The 18,239-nt window shown below is 38.5% G+C and overlaps 2 protein-coding genes across 3 annotated transcripts; one reads left to right on the top strand and one right to left on the bottom strand.

Annotated features, from left to right (window-relative positions):
* Positions 1–632: 632 nt before the first annotated feature.
* Positions 633–9,074, top strand: LOC113677189 (14-3-3 protein epsilon). 2 transcript variants are annotated; one of them, XM_027193953.2, is made up of 4 exons: positions 633–766; positions 1,065–1,362; positions 7,695–8,038; positions 8,651–9,074. In XM_027193953.2, exons 1-4 carry the CDS (start codon positions 703–705, stop codon positions 8,701–8,703), a joined length of 759 nt encoding a protein of 252 aa, XP_027049754.2. In that variant the 5' UTR covers positions 633–702; the 3' UTR covers positions 8,704–9,074. The 2 variants fall into 2 exon arrangements, with proteins under 2 accessions (XP_027049754.2, XP_027049755.2); XM_027193954.2 differs by lacking the exons at positions 7,695–8,038; positions 8,651–9,074 and adding exons at positions 4,845–5,194; positions 5,786–6,598.
* Positions 9,075–10,070: 996 nt separating this feature from the next.
* Positions 10,071–17,698, bottom strand: LOC113677191 (14-3-3 protein epsilon). The gene is made up of 5 exons (XM_089190758.1): positions 17,319–17,698; positions 15,266–15,349; positions 13,868–14,168; positions 12,161–12,504; positions 10,071–11,162 (listed from the first exon to the last, which is right to left on the bottom strand). The coding sequence occupies exons 2-5, from the start codon at positions 15,339–15,341 to the stop codon at positions 11,146–11,148; spliced, it is 738 nt and encodes a 245-aa protein (XP_089046884.1). The 5' UTR covers positions 15,342–15,349; positions 17,319–17,698; the 3' UTR covers positions 10,071–11,145.
* Positions 17,699–18,239: the final 541 nt, after the last annotated feature.

Below are 18,239 nucleotides of genomic sequence, written 5' to 3' on the forward strand. Positions count from 1 at the left end.
GGCACCTCACCTCACCCTGATTCTGTGTCGATATGAATCATGGAAGGCATTCTGTAGTTTCAAACTAGATATGACAGGGTGGGAAAGTTTAAAAGCTCCCTAATCAATATAGCATACAGTGTTTAGTCTCTTTTTAGGTGTTTTTTTGTGTTATGTTATATTTGAAAAAAACGACAACACCAATAACAGCGAAACATTTTTGGAGGTCAGGAGCCCATTATTACGTGTATTTATGTCATCAACTGGTGAAAAGAACTTGACGAGAGGCTCGCAAACTATTTCAAACAGCAACGAGAGGATGTATGCAATCGGATTTCTATGGTAAGCTTGCATTAAACAGGCCTTCTCTTTTCGGGGGTATGCGCACATTAAGCAGGGCATCATTTGGTGCCTGTTCACAGGCTAGCAAAATTGATGTTTCTCTTTTTGTTATATTTAACTTTTTTCAGGTTGAAGGACTTGACGAAACTAGAGACACGATCTACAATTTTATATGAATCAATGACGGAAGTACCGACCGCTGACTAAAAACTTCGATACTTTATTCGATTTGGTTGCCCCGACTACACGTAACGTCATAGGTCATGTGATTATTTCCGTCTTGTTCACCGCGCCCCTCGTCCATCTTGAATTTTTCGGTTCGGGAAGTTATAACTGAACGGTTTCATCCGAGCGGTATCTTTCGTAGCTTTGCCCATCGACATGTCTAAAAAAGACAACTTGGTTTACAAGGCCAAGTTGGCCGAGCAGGCTGAGCGTTATGACGGTTTGTATACGATTTGTTGCCTCTTTTTTTATTTTTGCAGAGAGTTGTAGGATGGGTCATCCATGGAATTTGACCATATACTGTGTGATTTTAGTTCGCCGACCAACATTATGACCGTTTAAATTAGTGTCTCTGTTAGTATCAAACTAGTATCATGGTAGACAATTTTAGCAGGAGTGTGATTTCTGGTCGAAGTTTGACAGGGGCTCAGATCTACCTATCAATGTAATGTTTACTTGCCGCTTCACATATCTATGTTCGAAAAGATTTCGAAGGTGCTATTTGCTTCTTATTACAGAGATGAAAGATCATATGAAGGAAATTGCACTGGAAGGTGGAGAACTTTCGATAGAAGAACGCAACTTACTCTCAGTTGCCTACAAGAATGTCATTGGTGCGAGAAGAGCTTCTTGGCGCGTTCTCTCCAGCCTGGAGAAAACCCAAAACGACGAACCCAAGAAGGAAGTAATAAAAACATACAGAGAGAGCGTGGAAACGGAATTAAAGGGCATCTGCAGTGAAATTTTAGAATTATTGGATGGCAACCTGATAGAAAACGCCAAAGATCCGGAATCGAAAGTCTTCTACCACAAAATGTAAGTTACAGTGTTTCAACATGTCAATAATTTTTGTATATCAAATTAGATCACCGCTGCGTATGATTTATCTCAATAAGTGCATTGATCATTAAAAATTCGAGGTGGGCAAACGTTGATGCCTTGTCAGTCTTATGTCTTCCAAAAGCCAGGAGTGTGAGCATAGGATTTGAGGAAAATGGAGGGAAAGGTGAACCTGTAATCGAGAGGGGAAATCACGCCTGTCATAATATGTATAGTACATGTTTTGCCTCTCCATATCAGCTGTTGAAGCCCTTTGTCAGACATATCTTGCCTTGTGTACAGTTTAAAGCTTGTTCTTAGTTTAAGCTGTACTTTTGCATGCACAGTATTCATAGAGGAATTACTTTCTCTATGCTATGGATTTTTTTCCAATATGCTTGAGGTTTTCAGCCTTGAGTTCTTTATAATTTGGGCCTCTTATTTGTGGAAATTTTTAGGGAAAATTTAAAGTGATGAATATTGCAATGGGTTATGTGTATGTATACTCAGTGGGCAAGATTGAAATTGTTTAGTTTTTTAAGGGGAATTAGGCCTGATATGGAACAGATGAACAAGAAAAGGCTGATTTTGCTGGTCTGCTCTAACAAGCGCAAGGAACCTTTTTTTTCCCTTCAGATGATACATCAGCCACAAATAATTATTTATTAATTTCAATGTAGGTGCTACTTTTGAATAACAAAGTGAACAGATAAATGCTGTGAATATTGTTCAAATTCCCTGTCTTTGCTTTTCTTTGAACTCAACTTAAGCAAATTTGTGTTAAACTTACATCTATCTGTGTTTGTGCCTTATGGCATGACATCAGTATGATGTCATACAATTAGGTTTAGGTATTTAGCTGAGATATACTCGCTGCTCCATTCTCTGATCTGTCATAATTAATTTATGCATTGAATGAGGATCAAATGCTTTATCCCCTGCCTTCCCTACTAGGTATTGTTCCGTCCCCATAGTCGTGCTATTGTCTTTTATTTATATACCTGGTGGGTGGGACAAAGGCAAGAATGTTTGCAAGTTCATGAAGTGATCAACAGATTTAAAATGGTATCTTTCATGGGTGTGGTTTGCAAAAATTATCCAGGTTGTTTTTTCCCTTCCTTTCTCTCCATTCTTGATCAAAGTGTACTTTAATAGACCTCACAAATGAAGGAGAAATTTTCAAGAGAGTATCAATTCAGTGAAAAAAGGGCCTTAAAAGTCGTAAAATCAACAATGACAATAGTCCCAATAATAGATATGGAAATATTTTGTCAGACTGTAGGGTGAAATCTTTTAGGTGGTTATTTCTTTCTTTTCACGCCATTCTTGATCTTAATACACCTTTGTAAATCTCATAAACAAAGAGCAAACATGCTAAAGAATACTCCCCTGGAAAGAAGTGGGCTTCAAAGTCTCAAGTCTTTACACATCTTTGGCAGCAAATTACCATGTTTTGAGGTTTTGCAGTTTACATTCAGCTGATTTATCTTTGTTTGGGGTTTTACAGATTTCACTGGATTTGACCCTTTCTGTTTGTTTTGCAATTACCTTTAGAGGTATTTTGCCCCTGGTGTGGCAACTTGAAATTTAATTACTTGCTTGGGCTCAGATTGAATTTTCAGCACCAATTTGGCTGTCTTCAGTATATTTTTCCTGTTTGGCCATCAATTTGTCTGACTTAAATATAACCTGTGGCTAAGGTTAAGTGTTACTGCTAAGGCTTTTAAAGTAAAGAATAAACTGATCATGTAAGGATATGTCATGCAATATTGAAGGAAATGGCAAAGGATTTTAAAAGTGAATTATTAAGATATGCTGTGCCATGAGGTAGCTCCAAGAGTACTTTGATTGAAAGCAGGGAGTTCTCCCGTGTAAAGTATTTTTGATACTTGATTTTTCACTCTGGGAACATGCTTTGTAGAATTGTCAACAACATAGACTCTGAAGGCTTGCAGTTGTTGTAAAGCATGTCACTATTGCTTCCTGTTGTCAGGAAACAAAATCTCTCATGATATCAAGAGCAGGGATTTCCATATGTTTACAAAGAAAATACTTTGGTTTTGGCTTAAATCAGGCAGTTTGGACAACTTAGGTAACAATAAGATTGATCATATTGTTGCCATTTTACTTTGCAATAGTACTTTTTTTGGTTCCTGTCAGGTTTAGGAAAATGACAGGAAGCAAAATTAGTGTCTGGTGTCCTTAGGTATGGAAGAAACTGAGATACTATTGAAATTCATGCGTAAATTTTTACTGGTAAAAAGTGTTGCATGGGTTTTTTTTTTTTTTAACTAGAAAACAAGCTTATTTTGTAGGGTGAAGCAAGAAAAATGGCACTGTTTAAAGCTTACACTCTGTGCAAGTTAAGGTTTAGTTAATTGTGATAAAAGTTGCACACTTTCTAGGAATTAGATGGAAAAAATTACAGTGAATTGCTGGAAAATGTCTCCCATCACATGAATTGAAGTCAGTGAGAGTGGATGAGGCAACCCTCACCATATGCTTGACATCTCTTAATTGGCAGGGGTTACACCTTTCGTCTTGTTGGCACCCTTTCCCATCTTGTTGAGTAAAATTTATTTTAAGTATCCAAAGTAAGCTGTAAGATTTCATTTGAAAAAAGTTTTGAATGGCATGTCATTATTGTATTTTTAAGTTATAGAACCAAAAGATAATCTCCAATTGGCAAATCCAGTCCATCCAATCAAAATTTACATGGTTTTCTTTTCTTTTTTTTTTCCTGCTCTGATTCTCAATATTGTAGAGCTGTAATTTGGTCTTGGCTCTGCTCATGTACAAACTTGAAATATTGTGAAGCTTCTCTCTTCAATTTTCTGTCATTTACAGCATTCATCACACAAGACTGGTGTCCCTTGTTTTTCCTACCATCTTTGTATTAAAGATGTTGGACCTTTATTTATTACTACTAAGTCCTATGGTTGCAAGAAAAATTTAAGGGCAATGCCAAAAGTTTGAAACGTTCAGGAAGTGGTTCTCCAGATACAATTCCAGCATCATGAAACAGATGTCGATCAAGGACCACATCTGTTTTTTAAATAAAATTCTATTAATTCTATCTCCTAGCCATTTTGTTTTGGGTCAGTTTTATTGTATTCAATTTTTTGTTTTTTGTGTTTCCAAACATTATTTTCCAATTTGTCTCACTTATCAAATAGATTGAACACCTAGATTCTGTTTCAATGTATTTCAACAAACAAGTTTATTAAAATCCTATTGAAGTCAGGGTGCTCTTTGTTTGTCCAAAAAATTGTTTTTTATGGGATTTGAAATCTTGCAGCCTGCCAAGGAAAGTTATCCTCTTAGATGACACATTCTAATGTATGTGTAAGTGTTCTTCTTTTAATTCCTACATACAAAAGAGTTGATTAGCTTCGGGCACCACTTTACCAGTTTGAGAAAACAGTCTATGGAAATCCCTGTTCTTTCCTAACCTCCCTTCTGTAACTTTTTGTTTGAAGGAAGGGAGACTACTGGCGCTATCAGGCTGAGTTTCTTGACAAAAAGGATGATGAGTCAGTTCCTAAAGAAATTGCCAAGTCTCTTAAGGCTTATGAAGATGCTCATGAACATGCCAAGGAGCTGCCATGTACACATCCAATAAGACTGGGACTGGCTCTCAACTTTTCCGTTTTCTATTATGAGATAAAGAATGAACCAGATAAAGCATGTAAATTGGCAAAGGAAGCATTTGATGAAGCTATTGCTGCACTTGAACTACTGTCAGAGGACAAGTATAAGGATAGCACTTTAATTATGCAGCTCCTTAGGGACAACTTGACTCTGTGGACATCAGAGACCCAAGGAGAAGGTATGTTTTTGTCTCTTAATTGAAATTGTGTTTTGATTTTGACCCTTCTAATCACATTTAATCAGGTTGGTTTTTAACAGTGCAAAGTCATTTCTGCAGAATTCAATTTCTTTTTTTTTTTTTTTTTTTTTTTTACATTGTGCCCTCCAAAAATTTAAAAGATTTTTTATAGCAATTAAATCTGGAGAAGCTGTCTTCTCTAACTCAAATGCTTGTGATGCATGCAGGAATTTAGCCTTGAAAGATATAATTTGAGGCATTTGTTTCAATATTTCACTCTGCTTCAGAAATTCCATGAAGATGATTGAATATTGACATCTGAGTTTGAGCTGGAGTTTGCCAGACAGTTAATTTGTCTTTTATTTCTGAATTCAGAATTGTAACATAGTGTGTGTTTACAGTGTGGATTTTCTGGAAATTTCACTGGCTTTATATGTATAGGATTCCCAAAGTACAAGCCACTTGACTCTACTGACTAGAAAGGTCTGGTTTCGTTTTTAAGTAGCAGGTGTCTGGCAATAGCAAATAACTGAGAGTAATTTCAGCGTGGGTGTTTTAGGCCCTCTTAACTGTGATTGTGTTACATTATAGACATTGAAGTGCAAGATGTAGAAGACAAGGATTCCTGAAGAATTTCAAGGAAGAATGGAGACATCTTAATTAGTTTATAGGACATGAATATCCACTTGCATCTTTTTTTTTTTTTGTCATTGTTGTAGAGTGAGCATCACGGAATGTGAATGATTCCTGCATGGGTTTATGCTTAGGTTTTTAGTTAGCAGCAAATGCTTGGCTTTGCGCCTGTTCAGCCATTTCTCAACAACAACCATGTTTCATATCAGTTTGAAGTACATTTAAGTGTAACATGGCAGTGTAGATATGGCTCAGGCCACTCTTGTGTCAACTAAACTCCAACAGAAAGTCCCAGCAAGGAAGCCTAACTAATTTGTAAATTATTTCCAGTTCTCTTTCCATGGATTCTTAGTGTTTCTAAGAGATAAGTGATGATTATTTTAGGTCTTAAATGTATTTTCATCCATATTTCCCCTTGTACATAGGGAATTGTATGATTTACTTTCTTCTTTGAGATATTAAAGTGAAGTATAGATATTGCTGTACGTATGCATTTTTTAGTAATAAAGCTTAAGGTGGACCTGGAAGTGGGTCAGTTACTTTTGGTATTTCCAATAAGTTGATGAGCATCAGGAGAGAGAGTCCATTTTCACAAAGTACTTTTAAAACAGATATCATAGAAATAAACATGTTCAGTCCTAGCATGCAACATTTAGTGTCATTTAGTGTATTTGATGTTTTGAATCTGGTATTTGACAGACTTTGGATTAGTAACCATCAAAGTCATTCCGATATAATTATCTTGATAATAAATTAAAGTATGGCTCTATAGGAAGTCTTAGAGTGAGTAATTTAGAACTTGACCATGCCCAGAATTATCTCTCTACCCTTTGACTCCTAAGAGTGACTACTATCTGATTTCTCCTTACAATACCAGCCTCGTATCACACATTAAGGTCAAAAGAGTGGAGGAAACGATCTCCAACTAAAGGAGCTCCTTGTTGTTATTATTTGGGAGAGTTATGGAGAATATGTAGACTGCTGTTGGGGTGTGAAGGAGTAAGGCATCATTTCATGACGAATTAAAAAAACCTTGAAAGTCTCCTTTCCCAGTTGAATAATCAGAAGGCCTGTCCAGAAGAAAGTCACGTTGACCATGCTTTGGAATAAGAGTTATTATGTGGCAAAGGAAGGAGCTTGATTCTTGCATCTGCCTGCATACAGTGTCGGAAATGTTAATTTGGCAGTGTGGCCAGTATCTCTAATTTCACCTTTATCTATTCTCCTTGTTAGATTACTCGGAGGAAAATTGTTTCTTGATTTTCGTCATTACTTTCAGCTCTATGAAAACAACTGAAATGTAGTCTAAATAAAAATTTTTTGTACGGGATATCCCATCCTTAAGTGTTTACAGACCTATATTCAGTGCATTTGAACCTTATCGGGTGTAGTGTGTTCTCTTGGACACAAAAAATTGAAATTTTTTATCAAGTTCAGGGACTTCAATCCGTGAAAACTCTGTTCTGCATGTGAGCCTTGTGTGAGCGGCTGAGGGGGGACGTAAGGATTTCTCCAGTATAAAGGATTAAGAGTGTTTAAACTCACCTGAATTGGAGTATCAGGCTCTACAAGCTACACAGTGGTGCCCATACTCAAATACTCCGCGATGGAAAGGGTACTATCCACACAACATGTCTAGAGGGTGGGGGTGGGTAGGTTTGCAATTTAAGAAGGTCTGGAAAGTGGTGAAAACTTGTAAATTTAAAATGAAATAGTTCCTAGAGGACCATTTGAAATAAGTGTTTTAGCTGGAAATCTTAAGCAATACTCCCTCCATTCTCCCTCACCACTGTCGGAAAAGAAAATTAAGCATAAAACATAACCTGTATTGAGCTAAGTAATGATGAGAATTGTATCAACTTCACAGGAAAGGAGACTATTTCCGCTATAAGGCTGAATTTAGTAAAGATGATGAAAGGAAGAATGCTGCACAGAAATCCCTTGAGGCTTACAAAGCAGCATCTGATCTAGCAGAGATTGAACTGGCATCCACCAATGCCATTCGCCTGGGCCTGGCTCTCAACTTTTCTGTGTTCTATTACGAAATCCTCAACTCACCAGATCGGGCATGTCGGTTGGCCAAGACAGCATTTGATGAAGCCATTATCAAGATAGAGACTCTGGAAGAAGACAAATATAAAGACAGCACATTGATCATGCAGCTCCTGAGAGACAACTTGACACTTTGGACTTGTGACATGCAAGGAGATGGTGAGTTATACTTTTTTGTAGTCCTATTGCTAGGGCCACTTTTAGTTAAGCACCTTGTTGCCGACCCCTTTGGAGAATCAGTTGTTGAGGGGTAAAAAATCAGAGTTGCCTCTGTCCTCTGTCTTGCAGCCACAATAAGATTAGCCTTCATTTCAACACAAACACAAACACAAAACATGGCTGGTAGTTTTGTGGGAGTCAGGTGAAATACAAAAGCTTCAGAGTTAAAAAAACTAGTGGCACAGTTGAAGGTGGAAATCTTTTCGTCTCAGGGAGTTTTAATTTTCCTCACTTCATTCCTCACTCAGCTCCACTGCTATATTTAGCAGAACCACTGCTGAAACACCCCTACCCTACCCTCCCCCCTAAAAAACTAACAACATTATAGAGTTCAAAAACAAAAAAACAATCTTCACAGCCCCAAAGGCATAATAGCTTTCATTTTGAAGAGGAAGTTATCCTCCTACTTCCTTTCTTGAACAACTTTATTGAAATATGCCTTGGTTTTTTGTTTTTGTTTTGTTTTGTTTTGTTTTGTTTTGTTTTGTTTATTTATTTATTTATTTTTTTATTTTTTTTATGAAATTGATCTGTGAGCTGTTTGATTTACAGAGGAGGGTAGAGAAGATATGAATGTCCAAGATATTGATCAAGATGATGTGTGAAGACAATCTGCATCATGTCACTGTTGGTCATATATATACTCGTAGAGTTTTTACATGTATACTACTATCTAAGACATGTAATATATAGATTGTTATGTTGATTATATACAATGAAAAAAAATAGTATTATCCACAACTGTTTTGTTCTTGTTAGCTTAAATTGCATGCATATAGAGTCTTTTTCTAAAGTTGTTTGAGAGAATAATTGGACCATGCTATAACATCGTTTAAGCTGCCAGTGATTTGAATATTTGATCAGTACTCAATTGTTATAGAGACAGTTAAGATAAACGCAAATGTGTCAGTTCAAAGTGCGTTCAAGAGATTGTTTGTAAATTTTAGGCAGTCAAAATAAAGTTGACCTGAGGAAAGTGTTACAATTTATTGTCGAAAGATGGCCTTATGATGTCAGCGCAACTGGATTAATGGTAATAGAAAATCAAAATTTTCAGATAACTGAACAGGCATACTTGGACTTTAGAAACTCTTGGGAAACCCCTGTGACTTTGCAGACGGCTGTTGGTGATTGTGCTTGCTAATCACTTCCGAACCAGCCAATCAGCGTGCACGGAAAGCACTATTCACCTGAGTGTGTGGTATGTAACCACTACCCTCCATTTGTCGCGAAAATATGCACGGATATTTGCCTGCAGACATTGGCAGTTCCTCGAAGCTCACACTTTTCCTCGAGCGTCGCTCTCGGAAAGCTGTTAACATTTGGTAACGGATGATGTCCGCGGACAAATATCCGTGCATATTTTCAGACGACAAGTAGCGAAGCCACTTAAAATTGATACATGAAAAATTTGATCTATGCAAGCAGGTGCTATTTTGATAATCTCAAAAATTAACCTTTTTAAAGAGTCTAAACTACGAGATATGAATACAAATTGGAAACAAGGGCCTGATTATTAAAGCGTTCATGCATGTTTCGTCTACCGTAATTCCAGTGCACCCATGTTGCAATCGTTCATCGGGTGTGGCTCCATTAGTGTGTGCATCCATCTCCCCTCCCCCATCCATCCCCTCCGCCTCTTTCAAATACTTCCCCCCTGTGAAAAATTTAGAATTTGATTACCCTGAAACAAATTTGCCAAATGTACGATTTTCTTTCGGACACAGTGCTGTTTCAAAGTAGCCTTCAACATTATAATGACAGATGATATCGCCTCACAAATCAAATTGTTACTCCTGTTCTCCCCCTCCCCCACCTTACCCTATTCAAACCAAGTTTTGGCGATGAAAAATACAAAATTCTTTGGAAAGGAAGGGGTGAAATCAAATGGTTGAGGGGTTGAGTTTGTCAAATAATCCTAAAAGTACGAGCGTATCCCAACTCGATGTGTCGCTGATTGCAAGTCATCACGTGAAGTTTTCAGGTGTTTATTTACAGTAAAGTACCAGCTCTCAAGTTTAAATTTGCAAAGCTAATTGCATTAATGATATTCTCCGACAGGAGGCTATGAGCGATTCATAACTGTCTACGTTTGGCGCTTGCTAACTCCCAAAAATATTTCAAAAAAGACAAGTTGTCTTCTTTTTGAAACTCTGTGGCTTTACTACAAAAATATAAATTGAGAGGACTAAAAGGCGTTTGTCAGACTACAGATTTTAGTAAATTTCTTCTCAAGTTATTGTCATTAGGGATCAGCCGCTATTTATTGCCGGGTTTTGGGGGGGGGAGGGGGGGGGGTTGGGAGGATCACATGGTTTTAAAGGGGAACGGAAGGAGTACTAGTCGTCGCCAACAGTTTTTATCGTGACACAACCAAAATCCTCTGACCCCTACCCCCTTCGGCGATAAATGACGACCAGTCCCCATATTGCAGGTCTTCTTGGCGGGGGGGGGACGATAATTTTATTGAATTACTTGCTTGCATGACGTACTGCTCAGAGCATCGCTGATTTGCTAAACGAAGAAAAAATTGACGTATTTTTGAGCAAAGACATATCCCTGTAATCATACACAGTTTCATTCCCTTTCTTCTTACTGCAGACAGTGAAATTACCAGTAAATCCTTGGAAAGAGGCTGTTTTCTAGTGTTCCAGGTGACGGCTTGGAACCGAAAAGTGAGGCGTGTATTAGAGCGTACCGGTAAAATTGCGAAAGAACAAAATTCTCGCATTCAAAAGCATAAGGTGGATGGAAAGATATAGTTGGCCCTTCTTGAGCTAAAAACCCCCCTAATTATAGCCTATAATTAAGGGTGTCACTGTTGACAGTACTGTTGTTTAAATTTGTGTCATGTTTTTCCATTTTGTTAGAAGCTTTCCAACCTCCCAACAACTTTCCTTCATTTATAGAACGCTAAATTCTGGTAAGTCAGAGGTTTAGAAATAAAATATTCTTTCTATGATAAGTGTTTCAGTTATCTTCCAGCTAGATTAATTTTCCTTAAGACAAGGTCAGTTTTTTCAATGTTGATAATAGATATGGTTGACTCAGTCGTCTTCTACACCTGAAAGTGAAAAATAGAATATGGCATCAATCAGTAAAGTATTTAACCCTGGTCTCATACTCAGACCTTCCACGGCCAAGCTGTTGTACATTTCAGTCACAGTTAAACGGTAAGATCTTGGTACGAGATTAAGTTAACCCTTTAACACCAAAGATCTCATTTTTTAGTCCTCACAATCTACCATACAATCGTTATGATGTTAGTTTGGAAAATTTGGTATTAGATCAACTGATAATCCCTTGATTGATAATTTTCTTTATTCTCATCACGTTTTCCTTTATATTGTATGGATATTGTGAGGAGAAATTACGTCTTTGTCACTCATACGAACTTTGTATTAATGCTACATCAGCATGGCAGAGACTTTGTTCAAAATATATTCTGAAACTGTAGTAGCATCTTCGTACACCGAAATGCATGATTGGTAAATTCGTTGAAATCATCTTTCTGTTCCTCCAATGTTACCTGGGTAATAGTATAAGTGGTAAATTACACCCCTGTTTAACTTATAATAAGGTACACTCTCACACTAATTTTGTGGGACGCTTCTCCAGAACAACGTCTTTGGAGTTCTTTCGCCTCTCTCTTATATGCCAATGCGTCAAATCCAAGTTAAATCTAAGCAATACCCAATTTTCCGTAAACAAAAGTCTCAATTGAAGTTGCAATCACGTAAAGGTCTGTGCTTCGTCAAGGTCTTTAAGGAATGGGTAATAAGTCTCCTCGTTTGAAATACGTTTTAACCTATTCATATGGGATTTTAAGAACACAATAGGACTGATTTGCAAATATTTCTAACTCCTGTTGTAACAGCTTTCATTACCGAGGGGATAAGTTGAATTTTTGGTTAGTGACCTCACCTACCCGGACGATCAGACCACAGAATCACATTGATACGCTGCGCGCGCTGCAAGCTCCGCTATTATTATTAACATTATTATTATTAATCCTTACTGAGGGCGCGGTAGAGCAAAACCGATCGTTTATGCCGCACTCACCTTCCTCCTGCATTTCCGAAGTCCATAGTGTCAAATTATCTCTCAGAAGCTGCATAATCAAAGTGCTCTCTTTGTATTGGCTTTCGTTTCCGGACGGGTCCAGATCCTTCACAGCCTCATCAAACGCTGCCTTCGCCAGTTTACAGGCAGCATCTGGGGAATCGAGTATCTCATAGTAGAACACGGAGAAGTTTAGTGCCAAGCCCAGTCGGATGGGGTGCGTGGACTGCAGCCTGGAGGCAGCTTCATCTGCAGCTTTGTAGGCCTCCAACGCTTGGTTTGATGGGGCCTTACGTTCATCGCCTTGTAAAATCTCCGTGAGGTATCGGTAGTAATCGCCCTTCCTAGAAATCAGAGATGACGGAGGAAAGATAAATCGTGGCCAGGAAATACTCACTCGTTATCTTCAGTGCTAGCCGAAGATCAGAGAGCCACCAGAGATATTGATTAACTAAACTTCCCTCTCCCTATTCCCGAAGAATGAATCAGAACTCCACCTGCAAGCGGACATGCTAGCATTTTTCTCCCTCAAAGACTAAATTTCAGTAAACTGTTCTCCTAAAGTGTATTCAGATGTAGTGCGCTTTTCATTCGAATGTCGTAAATTAAATCAAAATTTAAGTATAATCAAAATAACACATCGAAACAAAGACAAGTATTCAAGGAGGTATAATGAAATTTCGCAGGAAACACATGCAAGGAAAAGTCCCGATTACTTAAGGTTTTGCATCTTATTGTCGATGACTGGTTGGGGTAGACGCTACTGCAAGCTTTCCAGACCAATCACAAAGGGTACTAAAAAAACGAAACAATCAACCCCGCATCAATTTAGGCCTTCAAATGGAAATTGTTGTTCTAAAGCTAGTGATAGCGTAGCTCTTTCTTTTTTTTTCCTTTTGTTGAAGGAAAGATTACCTCATAGACCAAAGTTTACATAGTACTCCACATTTTTGGACATGTTGCATGTCCTGCTATTGTTTCCAAGGGTGATCTTTTACACTTTACTTATAATATTCCTCACTGCGTTTTAGTGCTATCAATCTTATGTAAGCGCAAGAACGCTCTTATTATCCGTTTCTAGGCGTAATTTTTATATTTGGGAGGTTGGGAGAACTTCAAGATTTGTTTTCCAACAATCACAGTGCTTTAACACGTGCTACCCTTAAAATTGTACCTCAGCTTCGACCACTTATCGCTGAGACAAGACTAAATGAAACAAAACTATGACTATAAAACCAACGAATGGCTGAAGACTTAGGAGATGCTTCGCACGTGCCAAGGAGGGGGGGGGGGGGATTTCTATCTCAGCTAGTACCTTAATGGGGAGATAGGCGAAGCAAAATTTACCAATTTTAGGGACTGGTCCTTATTTATCGCCGATCGAGGGGTGGGGAACGGGTTTCGGAGGAGTTTTATTCGTGCCACAATAACTTATACCTAAGCTCCCTATAAGGCTCTGAAAAAGGCTCTGTAGTAATCTAATGACACTACCCCCCCCCCCCCTTATTGGCAATCAGTTTTCCATAGTCCCCTCTCTGACCCCTGTTAAAGACCGACTAACTCCTCTGTTCTCTTGAAAAACCATGTGACCTCCCCAAAAATCCTCTGACACCCTCACCCCCCCTCCCCCCCATCCCCGGCAATAAATGAATGGTCCCTAACAATAAATATAACCCATTCCATTTCAATAATCTCAAATCCACTTACATTTTATAGAAAAATACTTTAGACTCTTCTGTGTCAGCATTCGGTATAAGATGATCATCTAAAAGTTTCAAAATTCCGGAGGATATTTCTTGTATCTCCTTTTCTACCTTCTCCCTGTATTCTGTCACAGTTTTTTTGCTCTTAGCGTCCCCTTCGTGTTTCACCTCCAGGCCACTGAATATTCTCCATGCTGCACGTCTGGCACCGATAACGTTTTTGTAGGCCACAGACAGCATATTTCGCTCCTCTGTCTCCAGAACTTTAGACATTACCACTATGCTTTTCATAGCTTCCAGCATATCTTATAAAAAAAAAATAGAAGGCGGTTCATCAGTAACGGTTATTCTCAGCTGTCGAGTGAAAAGTCGGCTGAAATTACAAGTAATATTTCAGATAAAGCTTGGTTACCACTAGCAACATAACGATCAGACCTAGAGTGCTTTTCGATTAAATGTCGTAAAACCAAAACCAAGCTATTACGACAGCCAATCAGAAAAATATCTCAAAGTGAACACAGCAACCCGCCTGAAGCGCGGGAAACGCAAGTAACCGAGGTGTAGAATAGCCTCAGTTCGACATCTGGTTGGTTAAGAAGGCGAGAATTTCGAACCAATCACTTAGCCAAAGCCCAGCACTGGATAATTTTCGATATTCAATTACATTTGCTGCCATTTCATCCTTAAGGTAGTTATTATCTACAAGAAATGAATCTGAGGCATAGAGGAAATAGAAGAGCTCCTCGACTGATATCAAAGCAATTTTTAGGATGTCACACGCAGAATACAATGAATAAATATATGTTTGTATGCCTGCGTTTATGTACTCTGGAATTCGAGTTTCCGCGTCGAAATAATCGTAGACAAGATTGATGATTTTCTTTAACTCTTTCACTCATAAGATCTCATTAGTCTGTCTTGGTCACGCATAGGAGTTGTAGGGTTTAGTTAGATTATGTCGACCATAAGCACCTTTGTGGCTATGCTTTCAGCGTTCCAATTGTGACAGAGGCAGGGTAGTGACCTGGGGGGAGGGGGGGAACTTCCTGGTGATAGGTTAATGGATGGGATTGCATTTTCAATAGAGTGGGGTCGCACAGTTTAAGGATTTTGGAGGTAAGAAAATTCTGGTAATTAGAGATTTAAAAATGAGAAGATTCACGATTAACAAGTGACTAAGTTGAGATCGCAAAAATCGCATTTGCCCAAGAATGACTTAGATGGGTTCTATAGTTGGCTCCCACTATCATGGGGTAGGGAGTTCTGAGAGGTCAGTGGAATATATCTCGCAAAAATCAACCCAAGTGTCCCCCCCCCCTCCCGGGTAGAAAAGGTTAAACTGACGAGGCTTTTCTGAAATAATCTCGTAAAACACGCACGGAAAATAAAATGGGTTACTTACCATCATATCTTTCTGACTGCTCAGCCAAATTAGCTATAATCAACAGTTCTCCCTTGTCCTTAGTTCCGCTCATCATGTCAAAGTCTAACGATTAGAGGAAATGTAGAGATGGAGTAAACTACTTCGATTTCAATAGGAGATAATAATTCTTTAGATAGAAGAGGCTCAGAAGGGCGTTTTTGATCTGTAACCTTATTCTACACGCTCGCGACCCAAAATCATCGTTTTTCTATCACGCTGAGCCTGCATAACCCTGAGTGGGGATTGTGGGCAAGGGTTGGGAGTCTAGAGGCCCATTTCCATCTAAGTTTACACCGATTTCCGTCGTCTCGGCAAAGGCTGGAAAGCGGAGCTCTCGATCCAGATTTTAGCCCTATAACCACCGGTATCTCTCTCTTCTACAACACCAGAATTAAGAGAAAAGCCAAAAAAGGCGTGACTAAGGGGGAGGGGGGTGGTTAAGTCAGCCTTCAATGCGCTTGTTCACAAGCTAATGAGCAGAAATTGAGTTGGTGAACAGTTTGAGAAGAGAATGCCTACGCTTCCTTTTTATGCGCTTTTTCTGCACTCAGATATCGACTGCACGCAGATTTTGAGGCAAGTTTTAGGGTAGTATTTAGATTAAATTCTGAATTTTGTTCATGATTTAGTGCGCTTTTTCCCATCGTCATTGGCCTCAGCTAAATTTGGACCATGGCAAAGTAACCTGAGCTGCCATTTCTTTTGCAGAAAAAAAAAAGGAAAAGAAAGAGATTAAGAAGACTCGTCTGTTGAGCCGGCACTATGCTGGTTTCCAAAATGATCCGCACCGAAATAGCTCTGTCCTACCGCTTTAACCACACGTTAAGCTCACGGTCGTGCCAGTTTCGCTTATTATGAACGGGAAAATGCATGTCAAGCTCTTACGCGGAATTTAGCTTTTTGTTGGCGTTTGGCGTGTTTTGAAAGCCATGACCTTCTTCAGTCTCGGCATTACAATAGAAAATGTTTTTAAAAGCCAATCGAATTATCTTGAGATCTTCTGGGTAACTGAAACTTTTCGAGCATTATTAACGAAAGTAATCAGGCCGAAATTTCCTGAAGCCAATTAATTACAAAGACGGGACTTTAGGATTAAATATGTCTAACAAAAAGCAAAATGGATTTTATCGTAATATCAATTGCTCTTAAGGAAAAAATTGAATCAAATACCAAAGAATATAAATGCTTAAAAAAATTCTCAAGAGAGAATTGTGTATCTCTCTAGGCGTTACTGATGATGACTTAAAATGGTATTATTTGTCCATTCATGTGCATAACCTCCCTGTAGCTATAATACAAATTGTTTGTCTGGGCTAACTCGCGGTAATGAAATTCTTTATCTGTCACCCTATCTGCCTCTTAACTGCCATATTCGTATTTGCATGTCACAATAATGTCTGCAATATTCGGTAAACGGAACAAAACTCATCGAATCAAACATGTACATGCCTAATTGTATTTCAGAAAAAAAGCATTTTTTGATTGTTTGCTCTCGATTTAAGAACTTAAAATTCATGCTTTCGTTATGTAAGAAGAAAGATTTGGCGTTCACTATCAAATGTTCAGTTCGCGTGATCAACTATATGTACTTTTTCGTCACAACGAGCTAAGTTATGCACATGAAGGTTGTAAAGTAACTCGAGCGTGGAATAAACTCACGGAAAATGGCTGGCGCTTTAACTGCAATTCCTTGTTAGTTTTGTCACCTTTTGTGTACGGATGAGTTTTAAAAATACCCTAAGGAAATCATCAACTGCAAATGATCGCGTTAATAGGAACTCTTTCTAAAGGGCACAGTAATCTTGGTGGCGGTATGGAAGTTGACTAAACACCGTCGCTGATTTGCAATAGAGTTTATAGGCTAACTCTACGGAAACATTTTGCATTTAATCGCTCCAACAGATCTTGAGTTAAGATTTACTGCCGGTAAGTATAGAGTTAACAGTCGTGTCATGATCGCAACACAAACAGACGCGAATCGAGTTATAGTCGGCACGCCTGCTAAACTTCACGGACATGATTACTAACTTACCGTACGAAATAAGCGTTCGATTTCGTTTCTTCAGCGTACTGATTTGTTTCTCCTCCCACAACCGATCAAACTGCAACCGATGAGTGAGTGAAGTAGGGTGTATATAAACACTACTGGTACTGTTGATTAAACTTGAACTTAAGACACGTCCACAAAAATTCTAATAAAGGGCTCTTTTTGTTCGACGATATGACCTTGTGGGTCATTGAAGCTAATTTGAGATCTCACTGGAACCCAAACTACCAGGCCGTGCATGTCTGTTCTACACGACCCATCACATTTTGTCTCGAGGGTGTTAACCCTTTCACTCCCAAGATCCAGTTAGTAATTCTCCTTACTATCTGCCATACAATCCTTATGATGTTAGTTCAGAGAATTTGGTATTGGATCAACTAATAATCCCATGATTGATATCCTTTTCTATTCCCATCACCTGCCTGCTTGATATTGTATTGATATTGTGAGGAGAAATTCTGTCTTTGTCACTTGTGGGAGTGAAAGGGTTAAGGCTTTGATAAAGACCAGCGCTTGCATTGTAATGTATCTATTTAACGATTAAATTATTTTAAAGAAGAAGAGGATATCGAGGTTTGGGAAGGATGCTATGACAACAGTTTACTAGGGTTTAAGAGCCGAGTCCTTTATTTTCGCAATGGGTGGCGTGTATTTCAGCTTTTCTTGTCTATTGGTCTTCACTCTCTTGGTACAGACTGCAACATCATTACTTTGTAAGAAGGTTTTTTTTGTGTGTGTGTGTGTGTGTGTGTTGTACTGAATTTTTTTTTATCAAGAATTCATCAGTGATTGGCGAACCAAATTATGTTTTCTTATGCGTAATCTCTCTCCGGTGTAGGTCGAGTTCGTAGACCAACGAGAACGCAGAATTTGCTTCAGAAAACAAGTCTAATGTTTTAATTTATT

This window comes from Pocillopora damicornis, chromosome 12, assembly GCF_964200805.1.
Source record: "Pocillopora damicornis chromosome 12, jaPocDami1.2, whole genome shotgun sequence".
Lineage (NCBI taxonomy): Eukaryota > Metazoa > Cnidaria > Anthozoa > Scleractinia > Pocilloporidae > Pocillopora > Pocillopora damicornis.

Coding starts and splice junctions, on each gene's coding strand:
- LOC113677189 (XM_027193953.2), top strand. CDS start 703: ATGTCTAAAAAAGACAACTTGGTTTACAAGGCCAAGTTGGCCGAGCAG. Junction 767..1,064: donor GCAGGCTGAGCGTTATGACG/GTTTGTATACGA, acceptor TTCTTATTACAG/AGATGAAAGATCATATGAAG. Junction 8,039..8,650: donor TTGTGACATGCAAGGAGATG/GTGAGTTATACT, acceptor TTTGATTTACAG/AGGAGGGTAGAGAAGATATG.
- LOC113677191 (XM_089190758.1), bottom strand. CDS start 15,341: ATGATGAGCGGAACTAAGGACAAGGGAGAACTGTTGATTATAGCTAAT. Junction 14,169..15,265: donor GCAGTCAGAAAGATATGATG/GTAAGTAACCCA, acceptor TTTTTTTATAAG/ATATGCTGGAAGCTATGAAA. Junction 12,505..13,867: donor AAAGTATTTTTCTATAAAAT/GTAAGTGGATTT, acceptor TCTGATTTCTAG/GAAGGGCGATTACTACCGAT.